Below are 13342 nucleotides of genomic sequence, written 5' to 3' on the forward strand. Positions count from 1 at the left end.
AGAAAGACGCACAGAAAGATTTTTAGGGTTACCTCTTATCTTCAGTTAGTATAAATGAAAGTATCTATTTTACATACGAAAAAGACTATTGTGTATTCCTAAGAAAATAGATGTTGGCTGGGCACGGTGGCTCATGCCTGTAATCCCAGCACTTTGGGAAGCCGAGGCGGGCAGATCACGAGGTCAGGAGTTCGAGACCAGCCTGGCCAATATGGTGAAACCCTGTCTCTACTAAAAATACAAAAATTAGCCGGGCGTGGTGGTGCGCACCTGTAGTCTCAGCTACTCAGGAGGCTGAGGCAGAAGAATCACTTGAACCCGGGGGGATCGGAGGTTGCAGTGAGCTGGGATCATACCACTGCACTCCAGCCTGGGCAATAGAGCGAGACTCCACCTCAAAAATAAATAAATAAATAAATAAATAAATAAATAAATAAAATAGATGTGAAGCTCTAATCAACAGCTAAAAGTATTACAGCAGGGGAAAAAATATGAGATTTGGAGTCAGGAGACCTGGGATGTGGAGTCCAGATTCTGTTACTCAACAAATGAATGATCTTGTATAATTAACTCATCTTACTTTTCCTAACCTATAGAATGGATATGAAAAGCATAATTAACTGCTTCACAGAGTTTTAAGACTCAAATAAGAGAGATAATATCTTTCATATATACCTACATATTCATACAAGCTGTTTCTGAGAAAATATAAGGGTTAAGTACATAGCTCTGGAATCAGATTGCTTGGGTTCTAATCACAGCTGCATCCCTTCATTAGCTGTGAGACTAAGCAAGCTACTTCCTTTCTCTGAGACTCAGTTCTCTCCTCTATAAAACGGGGATAATGAGGATTAAAACAAATACTGCACTTGGCACAAACCCGGCATAAAACACAGTGTTAGCTAGTATCATTATGATTATTCTTAGCTCAGTCCTAAATAAAGTGAGTATAAAGATGAAAAAAAATGGTCCTCCACAAAAAGAGCTACCAGTTTAGTACAAGAAACATATTAGTAAAAAGAAAAATTTTAGACTGGACACAGTGACTCACACCTGTAATTCCAACACTTAAGGAGGCCGAGGCTGATGGATCACTTGAGCTCAGGAGTTTGAGACAAGCCTGGGCAACATGGTGAAACCCCACCTCCACAAAAAATTAGCGAGACATGATGGCATGCACCTATGGCCCCAGCTACTCAGGAGGCTCAAGTGTAGAGATCACTTGAGCCTGGGAAGCTGAGGCTGCAATGAATCATGATCACGTCACTGTACTCCAGCCTGGGTGACAGAGTGAGATCCTGTCTTAAAAAAAAAAAAAGACAAGAAAAGAAAAAAAATATTTAAGTATCATAAAAATACTTTACAAAGAATTATGCAAATATCAGTTGACATTATTATATATAAAGTTAATATGATAAAGTAACTCAGGCTGATTCTGACTGGGGCCTATGGAAACCCATCTCCTTACTTAGTCACTGTATTATGTTCATACTAGCAGACCAAGAACAGAGAAGAAAGATGCCTAAGTATGTTCTTATAGGCAAATAAAACACAGACTTTGAAACTGTCCTGAACAACAACTATTCTACTGTAATACTTAATACAGAAGACAATGATCCAGACAACATAATGCAGTTACTTGCAATGGAGAAAAACTGACATCCCCCTGGAAAAAAATGAATAAAATTAGTGTAGTACCAAAACTCACAGCCAGAAGCCTCTCATATGGAAAAATCCTTAACTAATACACTGCAGCATTCAGATACATCAATAATTAAACACACTGAAAATTTAGGTTGATGTTCCACTTAGGAAAAATATCATCCACATTACTGAAATGCTGTAAACAGAATCAATTTTCAGGTAAGAGATAATCTGAATAAGCCTCCATAAAATTAAGCATTCTAGCCGGTGGAAGCAGATCCCCCATTTGCAAGCCACCATCTGCACCTCTTTAAATGAAGATACATCAATGTGCTCACCTGAGAGACACCACTGGATTCATGCGCAATAATTGCAAGACGCACTTGGAACTTTCCCCTAAAAATGGACACACTTAACTGTTAGAAGGTAGAAAGAGGAATGAAAAAAAATCTATTTTAACTTCTGTACATACTCCTAGAAGGCTTAAAACCAGGATTTCAACTTGAGTGTCATCCATCATGAGGGAAGCTATAGTTGTTACCTCTATCCCTATTCCTCAACAGTTCTCCACACACCACCCTGTGTCCTAAGTTTTTCTAATCAAGGAGCCTCCCACTTCCTTGTTCTAGGGATCAAGACTAGACCAAGATCCAAACCTCAAGTCTAAGCTCTTCTCTAAGTCCTCTGGGCCTGCCTCACAGTAGTACCTCACCCCATTTTCTCATTTCCACTATGTAGTTACATTCACTCAATACTTTATCTACCCAGAACATCATTCTGGCCTCTTTTCTTCTGCTGTCCCCAAGGACTACCATAATAAAACTCATCAAAATGTCTTTATATAGTTTAAGGGAAATTTTAAATTTCCCTCTTAAAATAGCAGTGAATTCCGACGGGGCACAGTGGCTCATGCCCGTAATCCCAGCACTTTGGGAGGCCAAGACAGGAGGTTGGCTGGAAGACAGGAGGTTGGCTGGAGGACAGGAGTTCAAAACCAGTCTGGGCAACATAGAGACCCTGTCTCTACAAAAAATTCAAGAATGAGCCAGGCATGGTGGTACATGCCTATAATCCCAGCTACTCAGGATACTGAGGTGAGAGGATCACTATGTCCAGGAGTTCCAGGCTGCAGTAAGCTATGAGCGGGACTCTGCACTCCAGCCTGGGTGACAGAGCAAGATTCGTCTCAAAAAACAAAGGGGCAGGGGCGGGGGCAGGGCATGGCGTTGCACACCTGTGGTCCCAGCTACTCAGGAGGCGAGGCAGGGGGATCACTAAGCCCAGGAGGTGGAGGCTACAGTGAGCCATGAGCCCACCACTGTACTCCAGCCTGGGTGACAGAGCAAGACCCTGTCTCAAAAAAAAAAAGGTAATTAATTCTCTAAGCCCCACTTAATACTAATTATGAATGTCACATAATAGTTACTATCTTGGCTGGCATTTTTCCAATTTAAAAGGCATTTTCACATTCATTATCTCATTTGATCTTCACAACAGATGGGAAAGTCAGCTATTACTATCTCTATCCCAAGTTTCAAACAGAGAAAGTCAGTTGTCCCATGAAACTTAGCTAGTAAACAGCAATGCTGGACCTCCCACCAAGTTTGTATAATCACAAATCCAATGCCCTTTCCACATATGCACTCACTCTCTTGACCAACAGAGTATAAAAAAATACATCATCTATCTAACTGCCCCTTAAACAAATTACCTAGATGGAACAGCAAGTTCCTGGAGAAAAATCAGCTCTATTAGTTTAACAGTATCACATGAAAATATAATATAATGGCACTTGAAGTTGGCCATCTTTTTTTCTGAGATGGAGTTTCCCTCTTGTCGCCCAAGCTGGAGTGCGATGACATGATCTTGGCTCACTGCAACCTCTGCCTTCCAGGTTCAAGTGATTCTCCTGCCTCAGCCTCCCAAGTAGCTGGGATGTGCCACTACACCTGGCATTTTTTTTTTTTTTTTTTTTTTTTTAGTAGAGAAAAGGTTTCACCATTTTGGCCAGGCTAGTCTCGAACTCCTGACCTCCAGGGACCCGCTCATCTCAGCCTCCCAAAGTGCTGAGATTACAGGTGTGAGCCACCGTGCCCATCCGATGTTGGCCATCTTTTAATAAATCCTGAGGCCAATGATGAAAGCACCAAATTATCCCCTGATACTCTACTAGCAGTAGCATTACTCAATAAAGGAAACCAACATATTACTGAGCCCCTATCATGTTAGAGTCATATACTAGACCCCACCACATACATTAACCCTAACATCCCTGTAAACTGTGTATCATATCCCTATTTTGCAGATGAGCAAAATAAGGCTCATACAAGAGTAAGGGTTATCCAATGATGGTCAAGAGGTTTATCCAAGATAACCCAATAAATGGCAGTGCCAAGATTTTGAAACCCAAGTCTGAGGCTATTTCCAGTGACTACGCCATGCTTTGGAGGCTTTTAAAGAATTCTTAAAACAGGATTATGCCTAGAAGTCCTTTAATTTTGGTGAGATAATCAAAATATTCCATGTATGTTACTGCTGTAAAACAAGATTAAATGACAGGAAGAACAATCAGATATATACATCTGATGATAGGTATTAATTCACATATAATATTATTTTTGAGCCAACTGCTGTAATATCTAACAGTTTAATTTCAACTTGAATGTATCTTCAGAATGTCTTACCCTATAATTGAAAACCTAGGATAAGCTTTGAATCTGGTAAACTGTCTGCCACTAATTAGCTGAATCCCTTAATTTAGTTACTAAACATGTCTTAACTTTTTACATGGGTAACATGGAAACAATACCTACCTATCAGAGTTCTCATTAAGATTTAGAAATGGCCAGGTGTGGTGGCTCACACCTGTAATCCCAGCACTTTGGGAGGCTGAGGCAAGTGGATCACCTGAGGTCAGGAGTTTGAGACCAGCCTGGTCAACGTGGTGAAACCCCGTCTCTACTAAAACATAAAAATTAGCTGGGTGTAGTGGCAGGAACCTATACTCCCAGCTACTCAGGAGGCTGAGGCAGGACAATCACTTGAACCTGGGAGGTGGAGGTTGCAGTGAACCGAGATCGTGCCACTGCACTCCAGCCTGAGCAACAAGAGTCAAACTATGTCAAAAAAAAAAAAAAAAAAAATTAGACATAATGTAAGTAAAACACCTATGGCAATGTCTAGCATGTGTAGCTATTATCAGCCTCTGCCCTCTGTGGATATTCCCTGCCAAAACATGCACATGAAAATTTAAAACTCAAACATAGGATATTCCAAATATAATGGGTTGTTTGGTGTCATGGAAAACAAATAGTCAGATGAATTAAATTTTCAATTTTCATCAAATATTTTGGTATTAGATAATTTTTTTAATCCCAGATAATCAAAACAAACCTGGGTATTTGCCTTGAATCCCTAAGTAGAGTTTCTTCTCCATTCAGAAGATCTTCTAGTTACCTAGTAACCACCTGCCAGCCCCAAACTGAAAAAAACTGGCTCTGTTCTGGGCTAATTACCCAACCAGCATGAACAATCTAAATCGAAGTGTAGAATAAAGGGAATTGTCAGCCAGAATGTTAGCGAAATCATCCACAACAGGAGACCTGAGAATCCAAATACCACCGGGCAGTTATTTCCATGAGAATAAAATCAAATTTATGAACCCTGCAAATTATACCATTATTAAAACAAACATCCCATTGAGGCTACAGCCATCAGATAAATGGTTTTATTGTCCCCATTGTTTCATCTACCGCAGCAAAGAGGTGAAAACTGAATGAGCGGTTACCAGAAGCAGTAATTTCTAGGAAATTACAACGCAGACCTCCATCTTAAAGCTCCCTTTGTGTTGGCGTGTACAGGCTCCGGAAATGAAGAGGAAAATGGGGAATCAACTGTTTTCTACATGCCCCCCAACTCAAAGATCCTGACAACTTTACAAGCAGAACTCACCAGTTTTCTCCACATCTTCCTATTTCTTTTCTTGCCCAGTAGTTCGATCCTGGGCTCACCCAGGAGGGAAGAATCTGAACTCAGCAAATCTACTTTATTCACTAGGGAACTTTTAGACAATCCTCCAACCCAAATAAACACAGAGAGACAAGAAAATGGCCCCTGGTTTCCCTGGCTCTCACAATACAAAGTATCTCTAGCTAGACAGAGCAATGAGAATTGATGAGAAAGTACAAAAGCAAAGCACAGGTGCCTCCCATTATTTAAAAAAAAAAAAAAAAATTCCTTTGCAATAACTGCTAGCACCACAAAGCTCAAATGACATTTACAGACTTGAATGGGAAACCTGAGACACTACCTAACAGCTAACCTGTGCTGAACCGCATCACGGAATAGAGAAGGCAAAAGTAATCCCTTCATGAATAGTTCAACGAATCCACAAATCTACCAATTTTGGAAATGGAAGGAATGAAGCTAGCATCACTGGGCATCTGCTATATGCCAACTACGGTACACATATTATTTCTAATCCTCCCAACAACCCTCTGAGGTAGAACAGATATGCCTTATTAACAGGTGAGAATTTAAGGCTCAGAGAAATTAAATAACTTGTCCATGGTCACACAGCTACTTAACTAATATCTGAATTAAAGTTTCTCTGACTTTAAAATGGAAGCACTTTTAACCTTGAGCAAATAATTTAACAAATTATTTACCTGTTGTTATTTATTTTTGCCACTTTATTCTATTAGCAGAGCCCAATTTAAAATACTCATATTAAAAACCTGTAAGATATCAGATTTAAATGCTACCTGATCCTTTTACAAAGTTCTAACACTGTGAGGCAGTCATGGGAGGATGCAGATGAACTATAACCTCATCATACAATTCACTTTCAGAATTCTCCTTTGATCCTCTCAACAAACTTCTGAGGTATGACTCCACCACCACCACTTCACACTGAGAAAACTGAGGCTCAGAAAGATTTTATGATTTGCCCAAGGCAGAATAGGAACTAAAACCCAGAACTCTGACTACAAACTCATTGTTTATGCAGCTTGATCACAATGCCAGACTTAAACACAGGCATAAAGAATGCAAAAATCTGCCGTGGAGATCTTTGCTTATTTTTGAAGAACATCTGTTCATAATTAATAGCATGTGTAACACTGGGCATGAGGGAGGGAAGGTAGGAGCAACAGAACGTCCCTTAGGGCCTTAAGCTGCCTAAATGTAAATTTTCCTGTTTCAAAAACACTGGAAGCCCATTCAGTGGAAGAGAACAGGAGCTCTAAGTGACAGAAATGCATTTTGGCACTCTGAACTCCTAAATGTACTCTAGACCACCAAGTGAAAGCTTGCTGGTAATATTGGCTTCCAGGGATTGAGGGCCTACTATGCATCAGACATTATGCTAGGCTCTTTATATACATTAATCCTAATCTTCTCCAATGGTCCTTTGGGAAGATGGTAGAATCCCTGTTTCACAGACGATCAAACTACAGCTGAGAAGTGAACTGACTGAATCTTGATTGATCTGACCATTGTTTAATCTATAGTGATAGAAAAGCTGATAGGTGGTTGCTTAAATGGGGGGATATGAGGAGAATGAGGAGGGAAAGACTTCAAAGGGGCACCAAGAAACTTGGGAGGTGATGGATATGTTCACCATCTGCTTTGTGGTGATGGTTTCATGGGTGTATATGTATGTCAAAACTTAGCAAATTGTACATAAAATTTGTATCACTTATTGTATGCCAATTTTACTTCAATGAAGCTGTTTAGGAGAAAATACACTCACACACAAACACACACACACAATTTTCTTTTTACTAACCACTGACTACCACCCCAGAATATCTGCCCTAAAACTGTCAGATCACAGGGAGGCCAGGCCAAAGATTTCTTTCCCTAACCAATTTAGTTTCAAGTTTATGTAAATGGTTAGTAAAACATCACTGAAAGTTTTAAATACCCAAGAATAACAAATTATTTCCAAGCACTCTACAGCATTTCAGAATACGTTTCCATACAAATGAAATGTTAATTACAAAATGTAGCCTGGTAAAAGAATAAACAGTAAAGTCTTTGGCATCACACAAACCTGGATTGAATCCCATCCTTGCCTCTTACTATGAATCTAATCAGGTTTCTAAATCTGTATTCACCTTCTCATTTATAAAATGAAAGTGATAATAACAATGCTATCCATCTTAGTCAGTTCAGGCTGCTGTGTACGTAACAGAATACCACAAACATTTATTTTTCACAGGTCTGGAGGCTGGGAAGTCCAAGATCAAGGTACTAGCAGATCTGGTGTCTGGTGACAGTCAGCTTCCTGGTTTGCAGATGGCCCTCTTCTCACTGTATCCTCACATAGTGGAAAGCAGAGAGAGAGGAAGTAAGCTCTCTGGTGTCTCTTCTTATACGGGCACTTATAGAGCTCCATCCTGATGACCTAATTACTTCCCAAAAATCCCACCCCAAACATCACACTGAGGATTAGGGTTTCAACATATGAATTTTGGTGGGATACACTCAGTCCATAGCACTACCATTTTCTGAAATCATACTATGTGCCAAACACTGAACTAAGCACTTTAGTTACTTCCTAACAATTATATAATGTAAATACCATTATGTCTCCATCTAATGGATAGAGAAAATAAGTTATAGAAAGATTAAGTAACTATATAATATAAATGCCATTAATTCTCCACCTAATAGATGGAGAAAATAAGTTATAGAAAGATTAAGTAACTTTGAAGGTCACACTGCAAGGAAGTACAATAGCTGAGATTTAAACTCACCTTACAAAATTATTGAGGAATAACTGGAAGAAGGAGGTAAAATATCATCAGTGTCAGTAAAGCATAAATAACAGAATTCCCCCCACCCACCATTTAGAGCAAGTTTCTCTAAAGAAATCTAGTGTAATTAAATGGAAATTTGTTTAATATTCCATAAATTAACTTTTAACTGATGAAAGCTAGTGGTAAGCAATTTATCCAGTTTATTCCTAATTCACAGTCTACAAAGTAACTATTATTTTTCTCCTTTACTGATGGAGAAAATGAAACTCTGAAATGTTAAATAACCTTCAGTGGTGGCACAGACATAAGCTGCATCACTTGTATGCAAGCATAAGTCTTCTGACAAGAAATGAGGCTCTTTCTAGTTCAGCTGGTTGCTATCCAAGCCACTCAGAAGCAAACTCAATAATTTTTCAGATACCATTCATTTAGGTACCTTAAGCAGTATCTTGCACAATAGCACAGAATCAAAGTTTCATGGATCTGAACTTTAAAATCTTTGCCTTGATACACGTTTATAGTGTTAGCACTTCATAAATGACGACTACACACTAATATACTCAATATTTTCCTCACTTATTTCTGGTTTGGGTAAGAAAACTGATGCTACAATCTGTCAAAATATAATTGTCAATGAATAAGTAAAAAACAAAAACCAGAAGAGGTGAGAACAACCTCCAGACCAACCAAACCCTGTGCTCTGCTGCATTCCACACCCAGTGCCTATGTCCCGCTGCCGTCGCTGTCGCCGCCACCATGCCCAAGAGAAAGGCTGAAGGGGATGCTAAAGGAGATAAAGCCAAGGTGAAGGATGAACCACAGAGTAGATCCACAAGGTTGTCTGCTAAACCTGCTCCTCCAAAGATAGAGCCCAGGCCTAAAAAGGCCCCTGCAAAGAAGGGAGAGAAGGTACCCAAAGGGAAAAAGGGAAAAGCTGAGGCTGGCCAGGAGGGGGATAACCCTACAGAAAATGGAGATGCCAAAACAGACCAGGGACAGAAAGCTGAAGGTGCTGGAGATGCCAAGCGAAGTGTGTGCATTTTTAATAACCGTGTACTTCTGGTGACTGTACAGTTTGAAATACTATTTTTAATCAAGTTTTATAAAAATGCAGAATTTTGTTTTACTTTTTTAAGCTATGTTGTTAGCACACAGAACATGTCCTTGTTGTTTTGAGAGGAAGGGGCATATGTCACTAATAAAATGTCTCCAAAGCTGGATTGATGTGGGGAAAACACCTTTCCCTTCCAGTTTTGAGAGACTTCCTCTTGGCTCCCAGGAGCAAGGATTCCCTGACTTTGACACACATGGCCACCTTGGCACAAAAGCCTTGTGGTATGGAAAAACAAATTTGTTTTTATGTCCTCTTCTCCCTTTCTACCTTTCAGCTAGACTTAACTCCCTTAAACCCAGACATCTGTTGGGACCTGACCCCTAATCACTGGTTACCAGTGTGTCAGGCAATCTGGACTTTCCAGTGATGCCACTGAGATGGCACCTGTCAAAAGAGCAGTGGTTCCGTTTCTAGATTGTGGATCTTCAGGTAAATTCTGTCACTTTCACTTCACTTCCTGAAAGTCAGGGTCAGCTTATGAAAAGTTGTTAAACAACATGCTAAATGTGAAATGTCAACCCTCACTCTAAACTTTCCCTGTTCAGAGCATCAGATGAAGACTTCATTGGGTTTTATAGTGGCTTTCTGATTTTTGGTAGGCCATTAAAGAAGGGAGTTTGAAAGTTGTTGTATACTGTTAACGATTGTCTGCACATGTCCTGTCTGAAATGCCATGATTGTTTATGGACACTATCTTTAATAAAGCTGGATACAGTTTGGCTTGGAAAAAAACAGAATATAATACTTGTATACCACATTTATGAGCTAAAAAACAGAATACTTGTATATCACATTTATGAGCTTCTTTCAAATGTATTAAATTTCAAAGGTGGATATGATATGACTGTCCCCACTTTACATGGGAAAAAACTGAGATTCACAGAGTACTTAAAACAACCTGTCCAAGTCAGACAGCTAGTAAGTGGCTAAGCTGGGGTTCAAATTCAGTTCTTCTGACTCCATGTCCAGAATTGTCCACACATAAGACCTAGTCTTCTTTCAAAAATAAGCTCAGGTTACTCTTCCTCCAAGAACTCTTCCCTAAAAAAAGGTTTGAATACCCTGTCTCTGCTACTTATTTTATAACATCTATAACATTGAACTGTAACTTGGTTTTTGTTTTTTTTTTGAGATGGAGTCTCCCTCTATTGCCCAGGCTGGAGTACAGTGGCGCAATCTCGCCTCGCTGCAAACTCTGCCTCCTGGGTTCAAGTGATTATCCTGCCTCAGCCTCCTGAGTAGCTGGGACTACAGGCATGCGCCGCCATGCCCAGCTAATTTTTGTACTTTTAGTAGAGACGAGGTTTCACCATGTTGGCCTGGATGGTCTCGAAATTCTGACCTTGTGATCCGCCCACCTCGGCCTCCCAAAGTGCTGGGATTACAGGCATGAGCCACCGCACCCAGCCAACTTATTTGTTTATACCTTATCTCTGTTGCATCTGGAGCTCCTTGAAGACAGCAACTACACCTTACTCATCTCCGTGTATCATCAAAACCAACCTAACATAGAGGCTGATATCCATGTTGACTAAAATAATGCATAGATGCATAAGTGATTATTTTTGCTTGCTACAAAGACTCTAATCAGCAAAATATTTTGGGGAATCCTAATTAAAATTGCCTGCCAGAGGCCGGGCACCGTGACTCATGCCTGTAATCCCAGCACTTTGGGAGGCCAAGGTGGGTGGATCACGAGGTCAGAAGATCGATACCATCCTGGCTAACACAGTGAAACCCCATCTCTACTAAAAATACAAAAAAAATTAGCCAGGCGTGGTGGCACACACCTGTAGTCCCAGCTACTCGGGAGGCTGAGGCAGGAGAATGGCATGAACCCGGGAGGCGGAGCTTGCAGTGAGTCGAGATGGCGCCATTGCACTCCAGCCTGGGGAAAAAAAAAAAAAATTGCCTGCCAGAAACTACTAATGGCTTAATAGGGTAATTAAAAACCCACATTTCTTAAAGTCTCAATCTTTCTACCATCAAATAGTTAAGTCAAGTCTTATATTTCAGTTGTAAAAATCAAATACACAAGCATTTGATACAATTTGGTTTTATAGCATTCATTTTACATTATCTACAAATTAAAACTGACCAAGGGTTAATAAAGAGGAAACTTGGAAGCAGAAAAAAGAACTCTAGACTAAGAGTCAGAAAAGCAATCATAAGGTCCCATCTTCTCCATTTACCAATGTGATCTGCATTCATTCCAAGTGAGATTCCAGGGATCCGTCATAAATCAAGTTCTTTCTGAGTCTCATTGTGTCTACTGTGTACACAGCTCCACTGACCCAGCTATGGGCAAAGAGTAAAGGAAAGCTACATGAGAGTGGGCTGAAGTAGAGTAGAGACAACACAACGGGCAGGGAGCAAGGCGCAACAACAATGATAGAAGAAACTCTATTAAAACTCAGCCTAGGCCAGGTGCAATGGCTCATGCCTATAGTCCCAGCACCTTGGGAGGCCAAGGCAGGCGGATTATGAGGTCAGGAGATCAAGACCATCCTGGCTAAAAGAGTGAAACCCCGTCTTTACTAAAAATACAAAAATTAGCTGGGCATGGTGGTGCACACCTGTAATCCCAGCTACTCGGGAGGCTGAGGCAGGAGAATTACTTGAACCCAGGAGGCAGAGGATGCAGTGAGCCGAGATCGCACCACTGCACTCCAGCCTGGGTGACAGAGCAAGACTCTGTCTCAAAAACAAAAACAAACAAAAAAAACTCAGCCCAGAGCAACATGGAGTAACTGACTCATTGGGAAATTAGAGCTGTTAATAGGCCAGTTTGAAATGATGGATTCACCTGACATGTCTTTACTGATGCCTATTCTGTACAAGGTCCCAAGATGGGCTCTGAGAATAAAAGGATGATCAGATACAACTCCTGTCCACTGCAAGTGGAAGAGACCAACAAATAATAAATGGATAACCACAATCAGAGTAACCCAGAGATGGGGTACCCAATCCCAACCTAGGAAGTCACGGAAAACCTTCTGGAAAAGGTTATCTCCTAGGCTGAGTCTTAAAGGCTAAGTCAGAGTAGACCAATTAAGAGTAACAAAGAGATATCTAGGCCAAGAGAACAGCACGTGCAAAGACAGTGAGAAAAGAGGCACTGCACATCTGAAGAACTGCAGACATAGTACAATGCAAACTTCAGGAGTACTGGAGGTAAAATGTATAAGCCAGGAGGAGAGACAATAAATGACAATGGTGAAGAAGTTGGGGAGAGGATCTTGAACTACCTCAGATACCATATTGGGAAACCTGGACCTCATCTCAAAGGTTTTAAGTCAAGAGTTTAACACTAACTCCTATCTAGGAGACAGTGTCCCTACAGTGACACTTGGTTGAAGGGCAGGCTTTCAGGCGTGCTCATTTTAAAGGGTGTTGGTTTTTCCCTTCATAATTATACAGCCTGATCAAAATGTAAGTAAACACAGAAATATATTTTTAAAAACGCTCCTTTGCTTCTGGGGCAGGGGATTATGGAGAAATACTGTACCTCCTCAATGATGATTGATCTAGTCAGAAAAAATTTAGAAAGCGGTGTTTTTTACATTCACTGACTTTTTTTTTTTTGAGACATTGTCTCACTCTGTCACCCAGGCTGGAGTGCAATGGCATGATCAGTGCTCCCTGCAGCCTCGACCTCCTGGGCCCAAGCGATCCTCCCACCTCAGCCTCCCGAGTAGCTGGGACCACAGGCATGTGTCATCACTCCCAGCTAATTTATTTTAATTTTTTTGTAGAGATGTTGCCCAGGCTGGTCTCAAACTCCTAGTCTCAAGTGATCCTCCTGCCTTGGCTTCCAGAA

General features: G+C 40.6%; 2 protein-coding genes across 4 annotated transcripts in view; one reads left to right on the plus strand and one right to left on the minus strand.

Moving 5' to 3' along the window:
* Positions 1-13342, minus strand: part of FAM168A (family with sequence similarity 168 member A) — a 200123-nt gene that overhangs the window by 169406 nt on the left and 17375 nt on the right. The window lies entirely within an intron of this gene.
* LOC101141058 (non-histone chromosomal protein HMG-17-like) lies at positions 9165-9584 on the plus strand. Its single transcript, XM_055356471.2, has one exon. It carries the CDS (start codon positions 9165-9167, stop codon positions 9582-9584), a length of 420 nt encoding a protein of 139 aa, XP_055212446.2.

This window comes from Gorilla gorilla, chromosome 9, assembly GCF_029281585.2.
Source record: "Gorilla gorilla gorilla isolate KB3781 chromosome 9, NHGRI_mGorGor1-v2.1_pri, whole genome shotgun sequence".
In the NCBI taxonomy this organism is placed as follows: Eukaryota; Metazoa; Chordata; class Mammalia; order Primates; family Hominidae; genus Gorilla; species Gorilla gorilla.